Source organism: Lepisosteus platostomus, chromosome 1 (genome assembly GCF_059453375.1).
Source record: "Lepisosteus platostomus isolate fLepPlt1 chromosome 1, fLepPlt1.hap1, whole genome shotgun sequence".
Taxonomy (NCBI): Eukaryota; Metazoa; Chordata; class Actinopteri; order Semionotiformes; family Lepisosteidae; genus Lepisosteus; species Lepisosteus platostomus.
This window is the reverse complement of record NC_142611.1, coordinates 57549889-57570904: the sequence shown is the minus strand read 5'-3', so window position 1 is coordinate 57570904 and position 21016 is coordinate 57549889. Positions and strand designations below refer to the sequence as shown.

At 36.9% G+C, this 21016-nt stretch overlaps 1 protein-coding gene across 4 annotated transcripts in view; it reads left to right on the top strand.

Annotated features, from left to right (window-relative positions):
- nr3c2 (nuclear receptor subfamily 3, group C, member 2) overlaps positions 1-21016 on the top strand; it is a 157548-nt gene that overhangs the window by 43549 nt on the left and 92983 nt on the right. For 3 of the 4 annotated variants that reach the window (XM_088633156.1, XM_088633157.1, XM_088633158.1), the window contains exon 3: positions 11-115. The exons of the other annotated variant lie outside the window; for it this stretch is intronic. In XM_088633156.1, the coding sequence (XP_088489282.1) occupies positions 11-115 (105 nt within the window). The remainder of the gene's footprint in view (positions 1-10; positions 116-21016) is intronic. 4 annotated transcript variants of the gene reach the window in all.

Here is a 21016-nt window from a genome sequence, read left to right as displayed (position 1 = left end):
TCTCCAACAGGATCCTACTACTGACTACCAAAAGGAAGTGGTATCCACCATCTCCCTTATCAGCAGCAAGGAGCTCCCCCAGGAAGCGAACCAGCTCATTGTTGAACATTCCCAGGTATCCCAATTTTACCTCCTCCCCAAAATCCACAAACCCTACACCCCTAGACGGCCCATTGTCTCAGCATGCAACTGTCTGACTACTCTCATCTCGGCCTTTCTTGACAGCCTTATGAGACTGCTGGTTGAAGGTCTTCCTTCAAGGACACCAACCATGCCCTCCAACTTTTTAATGATTTCCAGTTTCAGGGCCCAGAATGCTACATTTGAACCATCGGCATCACATCTCTTTACACCTCTTTACATCCTTCAAGCACATGCTGGACAAACAGTGCTTGATCCACCCACCCACATCCTTTTACGCCTTGCAGAATTGGTACTCAAACTTAATGCATTCTCTTTCAATATTAATATATTCAATATCTTTCGGTCTATTACAAACCCACAGATTCACACAGCTATCTCCTGTACAGCTCATTTCACCCCAGACACTCTCTCCCATTTTCACAGTTCCTTCGGCTACAATGACTCTACAGTGATGACATCGATTTCCAGAACCAAGCACTCAAAATACAGTCTTTTTTCATCAACAGACGATACACCACCCGTGTTATTGACTGGGCCCTCACCTGAGCCAAAACCAGCCCTCGGACCATCAACTCGATCAGGAACCCTTGGCCTAACAACCGCATTCCTTTGGTGCTTCCCTATCACCCTAACACACTCTCTATCCCCAGGAACATTAATGACAAATTTCCTATCCTACAGGATGATCCCTTCTTCAGGGCCCTCTTTTCTGACCGCCCTGTCATCTCATATCACCGACCACCTAATCTGCGTTACCTTCATGTTCACAGCTCCCTTAACCGCCCTCAGCAATCATCCACACCAGGCACTGTCCCCTACAACAGAGCTCGCTGTATCTAACACCCCACTCATTCAAGGCCCCTCAGGACAATTCCGGATCACTCAGATGACATCTTGTACCTCCAGCAACCTTATTTACTGTATCTCTTGCAGTAAATGCCCAGCCATCTACATTGGGGAAACAGGAAGGAGACTCGGAGACCGCTTCAGACAACATGTTAGGGCTGTGAAGATGAATGATTTCTCCAAGCCCATGGTTTCTCATTTCACCTCTGACGGCCATGATCACACTGATCTCTCTGTCTGCTTTCTGAATGTAGGGTTTCTTAAATCCTATAGCAGAAAGACATCAGAAACTAAAATTATCCTGAAACTTGGTTCACACCATCCCCCTTCTCTCAACGACAGGCTTGTTTTTTTTCTAATTCGCTCCATTCATTTGTAGGTTTTGTTTCACACCTCTTCTCACCTCTCTCGATCTCGCACCACTTGATCGGCCGCTCTGCCTCTCCCCTGCTCCCGCCTCCTCCTCCCTCCTGGCTTTTGTTTTCTCATGCTATATTATCTTTGCTGACTGCCTTATCTTTCTTACACCCAAAGAAGGCTCCAAAGCTGAAAAATTGTGTTTCCTTCTCTTTTCAGCATGGAATAAAGCTATTACTTGTTCCTTTGCAGCCTATGCATGCTGACGCAGCTCCCCACCTGAACTAGTCACCTTGAAGATTCTTCACACTCATATCCTGTAATCCATGGGGGCACGGATATTAGATGGAAACTGGTATAGGCGGGGTCCAGCACTGTTAATTATTATGTCACAAATAATAAGAAAATAAAAAAAACAGACTAATAGAAAGCCTAGCTTATAGCTTGAGCTCCTGACTGAATTAAAGTTCCCTGTATGAATCTGCTACCCTACCATTGGTGTGTTTCTCTCTGAAAAAACACAGTTTTTTAGAACAAAAGAAAAAGTTCTGTCTAGACTCACACCCCACATGTTCTTGCCAGGTTCATATTACATCCAGAGTTCTGCTCCCATTCTGAATCTTAGTCCATTTTAAATCTCCACTAATATGTTTAGTTTTCAAAGTTCTCTTATTTCATTTCAGGTGCTCTAGTTATACAGTATCTCTCTTTTGCAACCTTGGGCCTAGTTGTGATTGCTTTCATTGTCTTTTAAACGCAGATCTTCCAATGGTCTGTTTCCCTCTATTAGATTCCAAATGACCAAATAACTAGAAAAACGCAGTGCCTTGAATGTTGCATCCTTCTCATTCTGTAACCTTTCCCCAATGTCAGTTGCACCTGCTACCGGCTCGATAGTCAGACTATACAGGCTGGGACAGGGCACACAGCTGTTCCCTGTTGTAGCAATAGCCTGTTGACAACATCTTAGGAGCTGATGTTCTCTTGCACGTTCTCGTTCTTTAATTGTGGGAAAGTGCAGGTAAATGTACAGTAAATGTATCCTCAAACTGAGTGTTGTCCCTCAAAGATTATGCCCCTAGCGGTATCGCACACTAACTTCATAATGCAATTAAATTTAGTACTGTTTCAGCTACACAAGGGAGCAACAAATTGTGATTAGAATAAAAAATGTGTTTTTCAAAATTTTGGTTCTAAATTGACATTCTGACACAATTGGATTAGATCCTAATTGGGTGTGATAGTTGGTCACCTTTATTACAGCAATGCCTTTCTAAATATATAAACATTCAATAAATATGTTCTGTATTCTGGTATTGATTACTCTGGGTGTAACATTTGCCAAAAACATCATAATCAATTTATGAGGCTTTACAGATTAATTAAGGGATTTATTATCTGACCTGTACATATGTGAAATGTGTGACGTTTTGGCTTTTATCAAGCATCAATGGAAAGATACTTTAGTAACTGGTACTGTAGTATACTTAACATTCAGGGTATCCATATACAGTATATTATTTGTTTCAGGATGTTTAAACAGGTTGATCAATAGACTGTAATCCAGCCTTTAAAACAATGAACACCTTTAGTAGCAAAACATTTAACAGATTAATAAATATAAGTGTAACATAAAGTACACCCTTAAGACAGGATTTAAAAGTCTTGTTGCTAAGTTTTTAAAATACATTTTCTGATTTCTGAGAACAGAAATCCAAAACCAGCAAACACATTGAGCTTTTCTTCCCATTTGAACTGTAGATGTGATGATCTGTTAGCCTAGCAAAACATTTTTAGAAACTATATACAGAATTGTCTGTAGTCCTATTAGGAAAAGATTAAAGGGATGCATGGATTAATAATAAGACTGGTTTCAGGATAATGTTCTTAAACTATTTTAACATTTATTATTTGCATTTATTTGAATAAGGGATTGGTGTTTTAGTGTTAAACTTTAGATTTAGAGTAAAAATGCAGGAATAGGAGTACAATCAGAATTAACCAAGCTGAAAATAAAGAAAAAAACATTCTTTGTGTGTGTGTAATACTGATCTATCCAAAACTTAAGACACTCAAGCACATAATCTAAATGTTTTTAAGAAACTTAAACACCATGCAAACTTAATATTAACTTAGTAACCTAAGTTTTCACTTTTGTTATTTACTGTATGTATTTATTGTAGATCAATTTAACAGCATGAGTGACTAGTTCTAATATGAATGTACAAGTGGATTTATTTAAGTATAATCCTCTTTAAGATGATCCTTGCTTTGAAAGAAAACCCTTATGAAACCCCCTTTATTTTTTATGTGGACTTACTGTCCACACAACGTTACACAACATTGACGTTGCAGAAGACTAGTTTCCTTGAATCCTTAATGAATATTGATATGGATGTCAAAATGTTTATTTAATTGACCCAGTAATCCATATTGCAGTAGTCTTTAAGGTTAACTTCAGGTCCATACTTGTGCTCATATGGTGTTTGGTTTTTAAGACCAAGTAAGGGTTACTGGATGACATTCTCATAATGTTAAGCAAACTGGTAAAATCTTTGTAGTATTTGTTAGATACTTTTCACAGAACAAGTCAAAGATTGAATACTTCAGTTTTCAAGTATGCTTAATTTTCAAACATAAAATCTAGGTCAGGTCAAACAAAGATTGACTATACTGTACATAAGAGTGCTGAAATGACGAGTGCCAAAACCTCACACTTTTTTCACTGTGTCATGCAAAACGAAAGGAAAATGGGAGCCTTTGAATGTGTGGCTTTCATTAACAGAAAATGTTTCTCAGAAGAATCTCAGAAGGAAACACAGCTGTCAGGTGAGATTTTGTGGAGTTTTGAAGCAGATACAACAAAACTGTGATTTGTTAACTGTCTCATTCCTCCTTATTTTTCTTTTAATGCTGTTTATTAAGGTAATTTAAAGAAATCATTGGTGGGGACAGTCTAAAACTGGCTGAGACATATTAAATCAAATAAATACATGAACTGTACCCCATGTACTGTATTTCAATTCCCCATACAGTACCTGCAATCTACTGTATGCTAGATACAGTAGATACTGATCTTTTAGCTTAGGAAAGTATTTTTTTATGAACTATGGGGTGCATTTTATGTAGTCCTATTATACAAAAATAAAAGGAATGCTAGGAATACTATGTTTTATATTATTTTTACATACAAGTACTGTAGTTTTCTTTTAATTTGAATAAGACTTCTGCTAAATATGTTTTAGAGTACTTAGTCTCTAAGTACTGTATGTGTAAGCATTCATGGAAAAAATTGATTAAGGATTCCCCTTGTCATTCTCTGGTGATGTTTATTTTGACCACAATCTGCATTCTGTTTGAGCTTTTACCTAAAATGGAATAGTAACTTTTGCTGTCACATGAATAATTAAAGCAGCACAGTCCACAGGCCTCCTTTGAAAAATTGCTCTTTACAATGGAAAACACTAGCTAAATATGCTTCAGTGTAATGAACCTAGTGCTGTGTTATAGAATACAGCACAAGGTGGTGACTTTGACCCAAACAGAGGTGCACAGTTGGCTGGGATAGTGTTGGATTTGGTCAGCCAGGGTTCTCTTAGTTCAGTAATTCAATACTTTATTGCCTTAACAACCAGTTGCATGGAATTCAGTTTGGTGAGCTAATACAAAACTTAATAGACCCATAATAGACTGCATTAACCCAAAACATTTTCACATACAATTCTAGACACAAACCAGTAATAAAATAAATAACTGCAAGAGATAGAATAACATTGAGCCATGCAAAAAAGTCAGAATTAACGTGTTTGTTTTTTAGAATGTATGAGTCTCGGAGCCTCTGGTAAGGTGCTGTTACGGAACCTACTGTAATAGTCCTTGTCTTGAAATCAAAACAAGTAGACCTAAGTCGCCTACCTGAGGGGAGGAAAGTGAACAGAGGTTGGGTGGGAATGATCGGCAAGGATCTTTAGAGCTTTGCATTTCAGTCTAGAGAGGTAGAGTGAGTCCACAGAGGAAAGGCGGCATCCTACAGTTTTGGAGGTGATCTACACAACCCTCTCTAGCTCCTGCTTGTCTACAAGATATAAGATAAAGTTGTATGGCAGAATTGTCGCCATACCACACAGTGATGAAGAAGGTCTCAATGAAAGATCTGTAAAGGAGGGTCATTACTTCTTATGACACTCCAAACTTTTTACACTTTCTCAGAAAGAACAGCCTCGGGTGAGCTTTCTTGACCGTACTGGATGTATTTTCTTGACTTCCAATTTTAAAGTGCTGGAGATAATGGTCACTCGTCCAATCAACTCATCCTGAAGCTATGTCATATACTGGAAAAGCTTGCAAATCATGGCAAATACAAATTAAATGGTTATAAAACATTAAATTATTGGTGATTTCAAATGAAAACTAATTCATAAAATAAATCATATGATTGTAGTATAAATGCAAGAGCTTAAAACATCTTACCAGAACATTTTCAATTTACAAAAACAGCAAATTTTAAAACAAAGAGAAGTCTAAAAAATAAATAATACAGTAATTATAATTCCCAACAGTGTAGCAGCCATCTGTGTGACACATGGTAGCCATTTTTCACCAGTGGGCAATCTACACAGTTGATCAGTTGTAAAATTGCTTCACCCATTAAATCAAGGTAGAACTTTTAGAAAGGAGGGGCAGATTTACAGGCCCCACAACTCAACCAAAGGTTGACACCTTCTGCTTCACAGCCCCCTTTGGTCATCATACTATTACACTAGGTTTTGAAATTCTGGTTAAGAAGGAAGATTGTTACTTACCAGTTTATCCAGTAATACTTACAGCAACAACCTGGATTTCTTTTGAGGTCTCCCATCCCAGTACTGAATTGGTCCAGTCTTGCTTAGCTTTTGAGATCTGACAAAATCAAGCTAGATGATAGTAACTATTTTGTTATTTCTGCAACAATAACATAATACATTCTGTATTAAATTTCTGCATAAAACGCACAATAAATTCTGTATTTTATGTGCCATCATAAGGCTATAAGACTTAAAAGGAGGTCATTCTGGCTAACATAGCACATTTTATTTTTTTAGTGGCTAATTGATCTTGGGATACATTCATCCAGCTGTTTCTTGAAAGAAGCCAGTCAACTTCAATAACAAGGCTGGATATCTTGTTTCAGACGCCCACAGCCCTTGGTCTATAATAGTGCCACCTGTTCTCAGATTCAGTTGCACTTCCCTTTAGCTTCCACTTGTGTCCTCTGGATCTAGTGCATTTCCAAAACAGTGCACACCACGACACCACCAGAGTGTACAACTGCTTCAATATACAGTACACTAAATCTCAGCTCTCTAAAGTACAGTTTAAATCAAAACTTTTAAGTCATCTGTCAATCTCAAATTACTAGTCTTGTATTTGACAGTTGGTTTTCATTGGGTAAAAAGCCTCTGACAAAATCAAGTCCTAATCAGGTACTCATGTTCTAATAGCAGATTCAGAATTTTAAACTAGTTTGATCTGTAGCATGTCATCATTTAGGAATCAAGGTAGTGGTTAAATACTGTTATATTAGAAATCACCCTATGCACCATATGGTACCTTAAATAGACTTAGATTTGGAAGTCCTGCATCTAAGCTACAGCACATCTGTTTTAATCTTTGACCTTTAGTCATCTTTATTATGGGAAAATCCGAGCACTTCTAAAATCTGTATATAAATAACTGGTGACTGACCACATTATCAAGAAGTATTTGGATTTAGTCAATTATAATGCAGTCATTCAAGATAACCTTATTAAGGGGGAGGGGATGTTATATATGTTTTACTTTTCTTGTGTTGCTTGTATAGTAGGGTTGAGTTTTAAGTGAGCTGTAGTTTATACCTCCTGTTATATTTATAGACTCTAAACTGTTAAAAGTTAAAAGTTTGGGTGAAAAAGGCTGTTTACCAGCATTTGAAAAAGGTTAAACTGATAACATCGGTCAAGACAGTGAGGGAAAGTACCCCAGTTGCTGCTTTGATGTTGTTTCATACACCCCTGAGATGCCAAGGAAGTGAAACCATATATATGATCAACTGTAAGATATTCAATTCAGGAAAGTGATGCAGAGACAAGGCGGATTACTGTTTCTTGTACTAAATGATTGTATCATATTAACTGTTCTTAACTTCTTCTCTGTAACACGTGATGCAACATAAGTTTTTTTTCAGAACTGAAATTAACTTACCTCTGACCTCATCAGACTTTTACATAGAGCTGATAACTGGCTGTACTTAATGTAATTGAAATAATAAGTGGCCTTGACATTTGAGATTTTCCTTTTAAAGAAGAATTTTCTTGCAACGTGTTGGAGTTGGAACAGATCAAGATTTTTCTGAGAGGGATTGAAGTCAGCCTTTCTTTTTTCTTTTTTGTATTTTGTGTAGTGCTAAGGAATAAAGTCAAAACGTCAAACAACAAATTACTAGCAAATTCAAGTTTTTTTAGATAAATTGTGAAAAAGACTATATATTTTGTCCCCCATATAAGATGTCGATATGGTTTTATCTGTAATCCATGTTTTATTTATGTAATGTATGTGATCTAAAATTTAAAAGAAAATCATTTTACCTACTTTATATGGATAATCTACATTCAAATTGGATTAAAGGGAAATACTGTAGAAGGCAATGTTGAAGTTCTATTTTTTGGTTTATAAAAAGGGGGTCAATTAAGAACTAGAAATGATAACAGAAACTGTTTGCATTACAAAAATGTTTGTTTTGTGGTGTTCTTATCCAAATATCTATGTGGCTTACTTGATCAAATAATTTAGATACTACATACCCAGAACCTATGACAACAGATTTGGCACTGCACTGTGAAAGCAAACCCTTTGTAGAGTAGACGCTAATTTATGCACCACGTCTTAAAAATAAATATATAGAACTATATAGTGCGTGTTTGTTTTATAAAAATATTTAGGACTTCTAGGGGCATTGGAGTGTTCCAGATTTTTGATCTAACTAGAATCAAATGTGTTTTTACTCTTCCAGAATGGAATTTCACACTCACAAAGCCTTATCTGTGCAATCCAAGAAATATGAGCATTTCATACACTATATATATATTCCTAGATGTGATTTTGATAGTGGGTACACTTTACATAAAAAAAATGTCTTTTAAAAATGGTTAAAAAGCATAATATAATCCAATAGACAAAAATAAATAAAACTATACATTATAATTTATTATCAGAAAAGAACTAATTACATGCAGAACCTAAAAAGGCTGTAATGTTGGGGCTGTTGATTTGTCAGAACCCAAGCACAAGAGACCAGGGATCGAAAAGTGAAAGGTGATAGTGAAATAATTGATCACATTCTAGCGGGGCTTAATCAGCCCAGGCCTATCAGTAATGGGGAGTAACGACAATCCCAGGAGAAGCTGCGCTAACTGCATCCCTGGCGAAAAGAGATCGCTAAACGAAAGACACCAAATAGCGAGACCCCTGAAAAGGGAACTGAACGGGCTTAGAAGGCTGCCCTCAGGAGTGCCAGATTAGTGCAGGTTAGCAAACTCGAGGGTCGACATGGTGACCAGTAAAAAGAATGGTGTGGAATGGAGTGCGGGTAGGATTCTCAGACTGCTTCAGGCGATGCAGAGAAGAGAAAATGAGCTAAGGATGGTGTGTTGGGTGATGCTGGAGCTGAGGCTACTGTGCTGGGCAACCCAGAGATCTGGCTTGGAGCTGAAGCTGCTGCATCGGGTGATACTAAGAGCTGAGGCTGCTGTGCAAAGTGAAGCACTATCTTCAAAATTGCTGCCAAGTACAGGTGAAACTGGATGGCGAGTCTCCTGAGAAGGGAGATAGTTGGATTTAAAGCACTGGCTTGAGGCTGCAGAGTCTGATGTGCATGGTGAAGTGCTTGCTTGACGCTACAGAGACTGCCCAACACAGTCTGCAGGCCAGAAACAGGGAGCCTCAGGTATGGGTGAAACCAAATGGCGAGCCTTCTGGACTGCCGGTGAGAACGGCAGACCCTGGAAAACCTGTGAGCCCTCATGTGAATGTGACGGTTTTCCAGGGTGACTGCAAGCTGAAGGATTCCATCATGACAAGGGCATCTTGTAAAACTCACAATTACAGAATAAGGGAAGTCCCCGTTCATTTTGACAACAACTTGTCTTCTTGTTTAGGTGAGTGAAAACTGATTTTCATTAGAAAGAAATGACCACAAGCTTGCAAACAGATTAAGATTTCACTAATGGGCAAAGAATACTTCAAAAATTGTGGACAAGCATCGATGGTTTTCAACAGAATGGCATGGGCATATAAGCTTTAAGAAAAAAAAGGATTTGAAAGGTTAAGATTGACTTGAGATAGGATGTGTCACAATCAAGTGTATGAATGGAGGAAAATAACGAACCCTATGCGGTGCCAATAGGAGTAATGTAAGACTTCCAAACGTCGTGGTACAAGGTACGAGGTTGGGGTAGCCAGGCGAGGTCGGTCAGGCAGCGGGGTATCCAAATCTGGAAGACGTGAGGCAGAGACGTTGTCGGGGTCGGAGGCAGAGTAAGGTCAGGTATCCAGAGATCGAGGCGGCGAGGTGTCCAAATCCAAATAACGCGAGTAGAGACGGAATCGTGGTCAAAAGCAAGCAGGGTCGATATCCAGTAAACAGAGACTAAACTAATGCGCGCAAGAGAAAGTGAAGGCTATCTCAACAGTGAGCGAGGAGTAAACGGAGTGAAGGGGTATATATGAGAGAGCAGGGAGTGATGAACTGATTGCTAAAAGCGGCGCAGGTGTGCACACCGGGAGGTGAACGTGGGAGTAAGATTCGTGACAGGATGCTACTGAAGTTACAAATATGCCAGGGTGGAAGGCCATCTAGAAATCAGACACCTGCCACTTGGGCCACAGGTAGAAAGCCTGCAGGTATACTGTACAGTATGTGACTGCCAGGGAAGACAGAAGCTGAGATGGAACTTGAGGATAAAGGCGTGACATACAGTACACGGTATAGGGACTTAAGAAACAAATACAAAACTATGTGAGTCATGATTCCAGAACAAAGTGTGCAGGTTTTACTGAGGTGCAGAATAGCACCTTAGCTGAAACACGTACAGGTTGGATGCAAGCTGGGACGAATGAAAGAAAAATGGACAGAAACAGTGAGGAAGGTGCTGAGGCTATATACAAAGTATTCCGGAAATCTGAACACAGAAAAAAAAAGAGGACAGAAAGGTTTAGAAACTGAGTTTAAAGGGGAACTGTTACACAATTTTTTTATATTTTGGGGTTGGAAAGAAACTGAATTAATGAGTGATTTTCAAACCACAATGAAAGTAAAATGTGGACAGCAATATGTAAAACCTCCAATTTACATCAGTAGACAGGCAGTAGACAAAATAGACTAAATTACTAAGTATGCACAACACCATATTCTGCAAATCAGAAATATTCAATAAAATGTCCACTCATCTGAAGCGGCCTTATTACATTGTAAACAAGCAGGTTTATGAATCCAATGGAAATATTGCTCTCAACTTCAAGACGCTTTTGCCAACAAATACAACTTAATTGTTAACTCAGCGTGCAGTTCACATTGGGACATTTCTTTGGTGAAACATCTGCAGAACAACCCCTATTTATTCAGTCGTACATTGCACTACATTAGACATTAGAGTGACTGGTGAGCAGGAAGCGCTGCTTCACTCCGCAATCTTGTGAACTCTTGCTCTCGCCTAAGGCAAGACCAGAGATTTTCAACAACATGGCAACTATCTAGTATTTACACAATGTTTACGATTTAGTGCTTAATTGGGAATTTGTAAGATATTGCAATACTGTCAATTTATTTTGTTACCGAGTTTTAATAATCAGTCTGAGAATGTGGGACTGCAGTTCTCCTTTTAAAGGGTGGCAGGAAATATTTCTAGATAAAATACCTGTGAAGTTGCGACACCAGTCAGGGGGCTGCAACTTGCAAGTGCAACGTGGTGCAAGAGCTACAATATAATGTGACAGCCAGGAATGTCAGCAGAGGAGCATGATCTAGAGCTGATTGCTTGATAAATACAGAAGTTAGGTGACAAAGACCAAACAACAAGAGTTATAGAAAAGATGCAAACAGATGGTAAAGAGCCAAATAGAATGAGCCTGGAGCTTGTGTATTATGGATTCTGCAGGTAGTACATATTAACTGGCAATAGGCTGAAGGGATAACCTGTGCAGCAATGGTACTGTACATCTGAAACAGCACAATCATCTTGACAACTGGAGAAGCAGGGGAGGTGAGAAAGGGGGAGGTGTGTGTGATTGCTGCAGCAGAATTGCAGTGTGCAGTGATTAAAAAAGATGAATGCTTGGAAAGAGGGGTTACCCACATACAGCATAACATACTACATGTGCATAGTAAGAAGTTGAGAGCATACTCCATGCTCTCAGGTTTAGTTTTAGAACTCCAGTAAGCCATGGTAATGACTTCTCTTTTAAGACAGCATATCGAAAGTTACAGGTACTGTTATTGTTTTTAAGCTTGTGATGAGCTACAAAAACAGTCAAGGAGAAGGAATCACTAGACACAACGTTTTGGTTAGTTTTTTCCATGGTTAACAGTATTTTGAGATGATGGAAAAATCTATATTGTAGTTCATCTACCTTTTAGGGATCTTGTTTTTCAATAAAGTACTTTTATATAATAAGAAATATTAATAAAAATGGCAGGAGGCACAGTGGCACAGAGGGTAGGCATTGCTTCCACACAGTTATTTTGTTCCATGTATAGATTATTTTATATTCCGCCCCATCTGTTGATATTGGGTTATGTTATACATAGTTTCAGTTACAGGTATGTGTGTCAAGGTATCCAGTCTGTCTGAAATGAATACTCTACCTTTATAATGTAACTAACATTCACATTTTAACAGAAACCTATTTTCTGTCTTGGTCTGTGAAAGATCAGCAACTCATGGAAGCCTGGTACTGATAACTCTCAGAGGCAGTTTGCTTTATTAGGCTTTTTTTTTTGTGGTGTTCCTATTTACATAGTTTGATCAAATAATTCAGATTCCACATGCTCAGAAGCTATGACAAAAGATTTAACTTTGCACTGTGAAACCATTTCAGATCTATTTTAGAATACATACTACTTTATATACCACACCTTAAAATTAAATATACAACTGATTACTTCATTCTTCATTACTTTGTTTTTGAATTTTTAGAGAGCAGTCACTACTCCAGGGTGTCTCAACTCTAGTTTTGTTAAACACTGTGGCTCTCCAAGTTTCTAATATAATCAGAAACTTCTTTCTGCAGTAGGACATAAATTGCTCACATAGTCTGTTTTACTTTAAAATTTAGGAAATGTTCCACAGACAACATAAAGCAGACTATCTCTTGTGTATGCATGATGATCCTCAAAGATAGACAATTCTTCCAGTAATTTTTGTTATTTACCTAGACACACAGAAAAACTGTAAAGCATTTTTGAGCGTATTATATACATATGCAAACCAAAATTCGTTATGTATCATATTTAGAACATCTCGTAAATTTCCACTCAGTAATGGAGTATTACTTGTACTGTACTGTATGTACAGAAATGTGCGAGCACTCAGCAGTGCAGTAATTGTTATCATATACTGTACAGTATATTCTACTAGCCGACCTTAAAAATCTGAAATGTTGAGGTTATCTTTTGAAATTGGTTGCTTGGTTACTCTTAGTTAAGTCTGTCTTGCTCACATTGCCTCTCTGCTTAGATTGTAATGCTGAAAAGTGCAATCCATAAACTTTAATTCACTCAGTCTAGTAAAGGTCTCTGGAATGGAAGGTTTACTGTACAACTCTAATTATCATTGCATACAACTTGAAAATTTAAGTTACTCATAATATTTCACTAATTATAATTGATAAATTATTTTGGCATTTAATACAGTACATAAAAGCTGCTATTTAGTGCTTAAGAGATCTTAAAAATTGTGAGATATACTGTACTGAGATGTAGAGTCACACTCATAGGATCATTACACATATCACGTCTGCAAAGTAAGGTAAAAGTAGTTACTTAATGCAGACGTTATCTTAATGTGAACAGATGTAATATGACTTCTTTAGCCTTCAGGTAATTCAAATCCTCTTAAAGCTTCTTGCACTAAACAAAAATAGAGAGCTTGTACAGAGGAGATCGTTGAATCATCTGGATGTGGTCCAATTCAATGCCATGAGCTCCATGATTTCTTTAAGAGTTTAAAGAGGTGCCCTCTAATCCTCTTGCTATATGCTGGCATGTTTTCAAAAATCAAAATGATAACATGCGATAAATTTCTTTTTTGCCATTTTTAAAGCACACAGCACAACATCTTTGTGAAAGTCCTAATGCCTAGAATAGTGCTTGTTCAAATCCATAAATCCAAGGGCCACAGACACTTGTGTCAAGGAATCACACATTATATACACATTTCATGCAAGATTGTGGTTGAGAGGGTGTGGGGATTCATCATTGGCTATAGAGCACAATAAATGATGCTTGCCAACCACCAACATTGGGAGCTCCATCTATCCATCTAGCTCCATCTATCATTAAGACAAGAACTATTCTCTGCTATTTCAGCCCTGCTTTTACGATATTTTTCCTTGATCTTTAAAATACTTTTGGAGATACTTCTACCTTGTTTTTGCAGTTATTTGTACAACTATATAATGTATAGTCAGTCAGTCTGTGTTGTTTCTCAATATTACACAGATTACAGAAATCCTAAAACATGCCCACAGTCTAACCCTTTGAAGGTTCCCGTGGCTATTTAGAAAGTGAGTGATTGAGTCATACCAAATCAGAGATGAAAACAAGGAAACTAAATGGTTTAGTTAAGGTTAGAATTATATTTTTTATGGACAACATAACTTTGGCAGGCAGAAAGTCTGAAAAATAACATCAGATGTCAGGTTCTAAATATCAAAGATGCAATAATTAAGAAGTAAACTGATTATGAAAGGCAATAACAAAATGCAATAGGCATCCATCATGCTAGAAACAGCCATAGGTTCACAGATTATCATTCTGCTGTCTGTATTTTTGTAGACACTCACACACTCTCCTACTCTGATGTTGTATTTTATAACTCTCTTTTCTACTAAAAAGTGCATTTTGTGAACAGGGCATCTACAGAGTTGCTTCTTGCTTTTCTATAGACATTATTAATCTTAACAAATATGCATTGCCATGCATAATACTTTCCTCGGAATTGAAGTATTTTGCCAGCAGGAGGCTTTACTGCAGTTATGCAATCTCTGACATAGTCCCCCTATAGGCTTACGTATCTGTCAGAGGTGTCAGTTTTCTTCAAAGATATCTATAGATTCCATGGCTTTTGTGATGTTTTTTCAAAGAAAGTAAATGGATTAGTAACATCAACCCATACCCATTGTTTCCATAAAGCTTGCAGAAAAGCAGAGAAACCTCAAGTCTTGCATAAGATCTTAAAATAACCAAATGAGCTGTTCCATTTTTTTATGTGGTAATTTTTCCCCAAAAAATAATTCTATATGAAATGCTTAAGAAATTTTTAAAATTATTTAAAGCAACCAGAATTAGATTACAGTGTTGACCTTGGTAATAATTGCCGAACATGGTCACTTGTTTTTTGTAATGTGATTACAGCAGTACCATTTCATGAAATTCCTTTCCTTGCAAAGCTGTTATTGCATTACATGACATTACAATGTCAGAAACATTAATAAAACCTCTGGAGTGGGATCATTCTGTGTGTTTTTGAAGATAACAGTATATAACAGTATGTAAGGACAGTATAGCTTTGTATGGCAAGTTTTGATTGTGAACATATTGAGCTGGTGTGCTGGAGAGAAACAAGGGATGCAGCTTCTACAGTATGTAGGTTTGTTCATCTTGCTGTACATGTAGCTAAAGCTGGAGAGAAGCCAAGAATAAAGGGACGTTTTAAAAACTTTTTTGTGCTGAAAAATAAAAATAAATCTACAGTAGATAATTGATCTTTCTGTGAAGTGGTGGAAAATGTTTATAAAAGCCTGAGGGTTTGTATGAAGAAGAACTATGTAAAACAATCAAAACATTGAAAAGAAAATACAGCTCTAGCAGCGTTTCACACTCAACCAGTATGACATGCAATGAATGGATCTGGGAAGTTACCATTTTTTTATTCACATGTAAACTATGTTTCTTGGCCTGATACTATCAAGGGTAACACCCTTGTGTCCACTATAATAGAGTCAATTTAGTAGATACCTTTGATCCAAAGAGAAGGATAAAAAAAATAACTTCTGCAGACACACTTACAGTGGGACCTTAATTTCATTTCTTAGCCAATCCACACATTGCACAGAACTAAAAGAGAAGAAATACTGTACAGTAACTTGGCTAAAGCAACACACAGTAGTTAGTGGTACTGTAGAACTACATTTTGAACTGTGAACATCCTGATAATAAGATTTTTACCTACTGTACGTTTCACTGGATCACATTTTTTCCTAAAGAGCCTGTAGGATATTGAGAGAAAAACATCTTTGATTAATTGCTTTACCTGAACAATGACTATCTCTGCTTGGACAGTGCTTCATGAGGATAGACAAAGATTGCATGTGTTGAGTTTTGCCCCAGAGTACTCATCAATGATAAAAAAATACTAGCATCCTTCATAACATAAGCACTTTTACAAAAGATGGGAGGCAATTTGCTTGGTAACTAGGTGCTAATTTATCTGAGGACTGCATCCAATACAACCAGGGATATGGGTAACTATAAATAATGAGCTTTACAAATAATGTAGTTATGAATTTTTCAAAAGTTGAATGAAATATTTTACTCTTTGTGCTAATGGTACCCCATGACCTCTTTTTAATTATTATTTCATTTTTTCACGCAGCTGGTTTTGAGTGTTTTACAATACTATCAATTTGGAACCATGACAATGTAATTATTATTACTGCTGTTTGTATTTTGGGGTAAGACTGTGAAACCTTAATGCTCCATTGATCTGCAAAGAGTAATGACTAATGGTCTTGAATGGTGATTGATCTCAATGCTCTTATATCTGTTTCTCATTCCTGGAAGTGGTAAAATGGCTCTTTCTGTAGTCCAAATTCAGCATTCCTGTAGTGTCCATACAGACAACATTTCATTGGAAGAGGTTAACTTTTTCAGTTTTCAGAGTTCATAATAGTGATGGAATGAAACACAAATTTGCAGGCACTTTTCTTAGCAAAATGTTGCGGACATATAAAACTCGGAAACAACATAACTGTCTTTTAAAATTAGTGAAGTAGTGCAATATATGACCATTTTTACATAAAAGGGGAGTCCAATATACAATCTGAAGCAGTGTTTCTTTTACTCACATGAGCTACAGTATGCTGATTTCTTCAGGAAGTTAAATAAGCAGCTGCTGCTAAACGGAAGAGGCTCACTCAGTGACCACTACAGATGTGTTTTTAAACCAGGAAATCCCCAAGAAAATATGTGAAAACACCAAACCATTATCTCCATCTCCAAAAACCTTTAAGCAAATTAAGCAAATTTATTGAAATGTAAAATAAGAACCCACTTAGACTGAGTCATCTTAGCTCCATACCAAACAGTATTAATATGATGTAAATACATCTTCAAAGAATAATTCCCTTTGCATCATTTAAAGATAAAAGTAAAGTCTCAATCCCAAAGCACAAATAGCCTTAAATTCTTCCTGTGGAGCTTTTGAAAAGTCTGTAAAACTGCTGAAGCAATAAAGTGTAACACAATAACACATTCTGCAGCTATAAAATATATTTTATACTGTGTGACTTGCACATTATAATCATAAGGGGTCATCTCTGAATTTAGATTACATGAGAGCAGAATGGATTCATACCAACACAGGCAAGATCATACAATTCATCTTAATTCAAAACGTCAAAACTATTTTGCCACATGAATAAAAATATTCTGTACAGTAATGTTCTCGATGAATTCATATAAATTTGAATTTGCTTTTCATGGCATCTCATATATTGATTATTTAAAGAAATAAATCAGTTGTTCTGTGATATCTTTGACAACTTGATAAGGAATCATTCTGATGCTAAACAGAAATGGCTATAGCCTTTAAGGTTAGCTAGAGTTCTGGGTGTTTAAATTCTCGTTAAATACCTTTCAGAAATGCCCACCACTTGAAATGTCCATTGTGCTAAACAGTCATTGTCTTGCACCAGTATTTACAGCTTGCATTTTCTTCACTGTCTCCCTGCAATGCAGTTGAAATTGCTGGGTCCTTTAACATTTCACATCTCATCTGATTTGTAGATTTTAAGATCATGATCAGATCTCCAATTCATTGTGTGCCAGCTGAATATTTTACTGAAAATACCACTTACATACCAGTAACAAAGGTTTGCATTCCTTTCCTCAGTCTATATTCTCTTTAAATATGAATCTGCAAAGAAAAGCCATTTATGTAATATTATTTTCTTGTTGAGATAAAATCTTTGTTTTTTTAAAAAAAACTTTTTTTTCTTGTTAAGATAAAATCCTTGAAATATTTTTTTAACGCATTTTAAGGAGAATTGGAATTTAGTTTTGTCATTGATGTGCTAAGCTTAAGGGAATTTAAAAAAGGTAAAGTATGTCATGAGGGTGTATTTCAATTCTCTTATTTCAAATCATTTCAAATGTTACACTTTTATTTGGCCAATAATCCATTTACAGTACTTATGTATCACTATAAATGAAATATTTTATGCATATGTAATAGTACAGTGAATAAACCCCAGTGGTGTTATATTATACCACTTAATGTCCCACAAGAAACTCGACCATGCATTAAAAAGCTGAAAAATACTGGACTTTAGTAAGAATTTGAATTTATGACCAGGAAGAGATTTGTGTAAAATCTGACCACCACACTACCCACAAATCCATCAAGTTTAAATCAAACATAGTGGTTTGTTTGAGGTACAGTACAAACCTTAGACAAGTTATATATTATTTATATTTGCCCCTCAAAAAAAACCCCAACATTATTGGTCAGTTATTATTGGTCAGTATTGTACATCAGTGAACTCCTTCTTACATTCTATACTCATGTTTATAGATCCTAATTGAAAGATGCCAAAAAACCTTTGTAATGTGTTCACTTGCAATCATGGAATAAAAATAAAATCAGGAACTGCCCTTTCATGTAAAAAACCTGTGCTGAATGGCTGAATGTAACTGCACTCACAGGCCTTTTATGTTTTCGGGTATGAGATATGTGGTGTAACAAAAATAGATATATAAAGATACTTAAGCAACTTCCTGATGTTGTTTAGTATCTTTTATTATGTCATTGTGGCCTCTTATAATAAAGCTGGAGGTACATACAGTAATCCCATTTAATATTAGGATTCCTACATTTAAATAATTTAAAATACATTTTCAATAAAAAAGAAGTAACGTTAAAAAGAATCTACACAGAGTAACTTTGCAATTTATTTTGTACAAAGTCTTATTCAATACGTTTATTATATAAATTTAAATTATGTCATGTTTTAATATATTGAAATAATTTAGAGGGATTGCTACTGTAGATATTATCAGAGTCTCATGGGATGGAAGACCTCCAAGGAAATCCAGCTTGCTGCTCAACTGTCAGAGAGAAGGTGGCACTCCTCCCTCTGGACAAGAACTTCCTAACCAAACGAGGTGGATTGAGTACTGGTCTCCTTCCATGTGTAAAGCACTTTGGGAGCCTTTGGGATGAAAAACTCAATATATAAAAGTAAACAATTATTACTGATATGCTGCATTCCAAAAATCACACCCTAAGTCCTTCCTCCAGGACTGCATTTTTGTGACATAGAGCACTTAAGGTGCGTAAACATTCAAGGTTGCAGTATTATAAAAAGTGTGTTGGACATCCTTCCAAGACATCACTAATTGGGTATTGCTCAAACGTAGTTACAGTATAAGGAACATAATGTGTTCATTCATGTTGAGCAGGCTGGAATGAAAACAGGCAAAGTAAACTATATAAGGAAAACTTGGTAATACAACTCTGTTTTTTCAAAGCTTTGTACTATTAATTGCATCATCTTTCAATTTACAAAATACAACATAGGCAAATGAATATTCATCAGCAGAAATTTGGTAGTTAACAAAATAATAGCTTTATGTTAACACTTCGTACTGTACATAGAATGCTTATGAATATAAAGTAGACTATTTTTTTTTCATAAAAAATGACATATTTAAAAACACAGAAAGGGCTTCTTGAGGGTGCTTGTGAGCACCCCTATGAAACACAAATTTGATATTGGGACACCCTACTGTAAGTCTTGCAGATCCTCGCGGGAATGTGCATATAAAGGCCACAAGATCACAAATGTGGATATTGGGACACAGCATTAGATTCAGGTTAAGACTGATCAGGCGGGAGTTTAAAAACAAGTTCCTTCTAGGTTTGGCAGGCACATTCATTGAAGTGGTTTGCTTGCATAAAAACATTTCCGAATGAGAGGAAGCCATTTGGTCCACATATCCTGTTTGGTAGTTAGTAGCTAGATGATCCAAGGATCTCATCCAGCTTTTTCTTGAAAGAAACGAGAGTATTTACGTCAAATGATGAGAGCTTACACCTGCTCTGAAGGAAATTCCATTGAATGAGAAGGGTCTCCAAGACCTTGCCGTGGCTGTTACCATACCCAAGAAATGGTGTGGCCCTATAGCTGCAGCTACTGTAGCTCCTCAGAAGAAGAAGCATCCTCTGGAAGGTGCAAAAAGGAAGGATGAGTGCCCCTGTCCCAATGACTCAAGCCTCCCTTGTAGCACACCTGTTAGAGGTGCTCACTCATACGCATGGTGAGCTTGATTAAGTGTTAAAAACTGGATCATGTCACTAGTCAAGTTTGACTGGTATACCCCTATGGTGACACAGATTTGATTGAGGGTGGTATGAGTCATCTAGGATTCTCTAGGTTCTCACTGATATAATGACCCCTTAGACCTCCCAGGCCTTCAGGCATGCATTGCTGACAGGAAGGGACATGTCTCTCCTCGAGTTACTGTAGCGCTGCACCTCCAATACAGGACTGTGTTGCCTGTGCCATGTTAAACAGCTCAAGGGAAAGAGGGTAGGAGGAGCCTTTTATCTTCATAGCAAAGAGATGTGAAAACACACAATTGGTTATTCCAAATTCTGTAATTTTAGAGGACATTAATAATGAGGCAAGATGGAGATCTTTGCCTCAGCTGCATTACCTAGAAGTGGGAGCTTTGGAACCTGACTATACTTCAAGGCATAGAAGAGTTAGAGACTTTTTACAGTGATGCCTATAAGTAATTTAGTTACCTGGAGAATTATCTGGAAGAGGGCTATGGTTAAAAAACACACTGTCTTACCTTAGTGCCTGTCTTTGTGTGCTTGTTTTGGATCCAAGGTGCTGCTGCCACTTCTTCCCCAGTGGCATCACACTTATCACGGATGCTTTAATTTTATGTCAGTCAAATTAAAAAATTATCATACAAAACAAATTCTGCAAACAAACACATTTGGATGTGGGGAATTCCATTTAAAGATTTTCTAAGCTGGGAAGCCAGGTGCTACAGCTAATCAAATTCCAAGGTGATAGGAATTCTAAAGTGTAGTTAATCAGCATAATTCACATTCACACCAGAAATCTGACAGAAAAACACACTGGC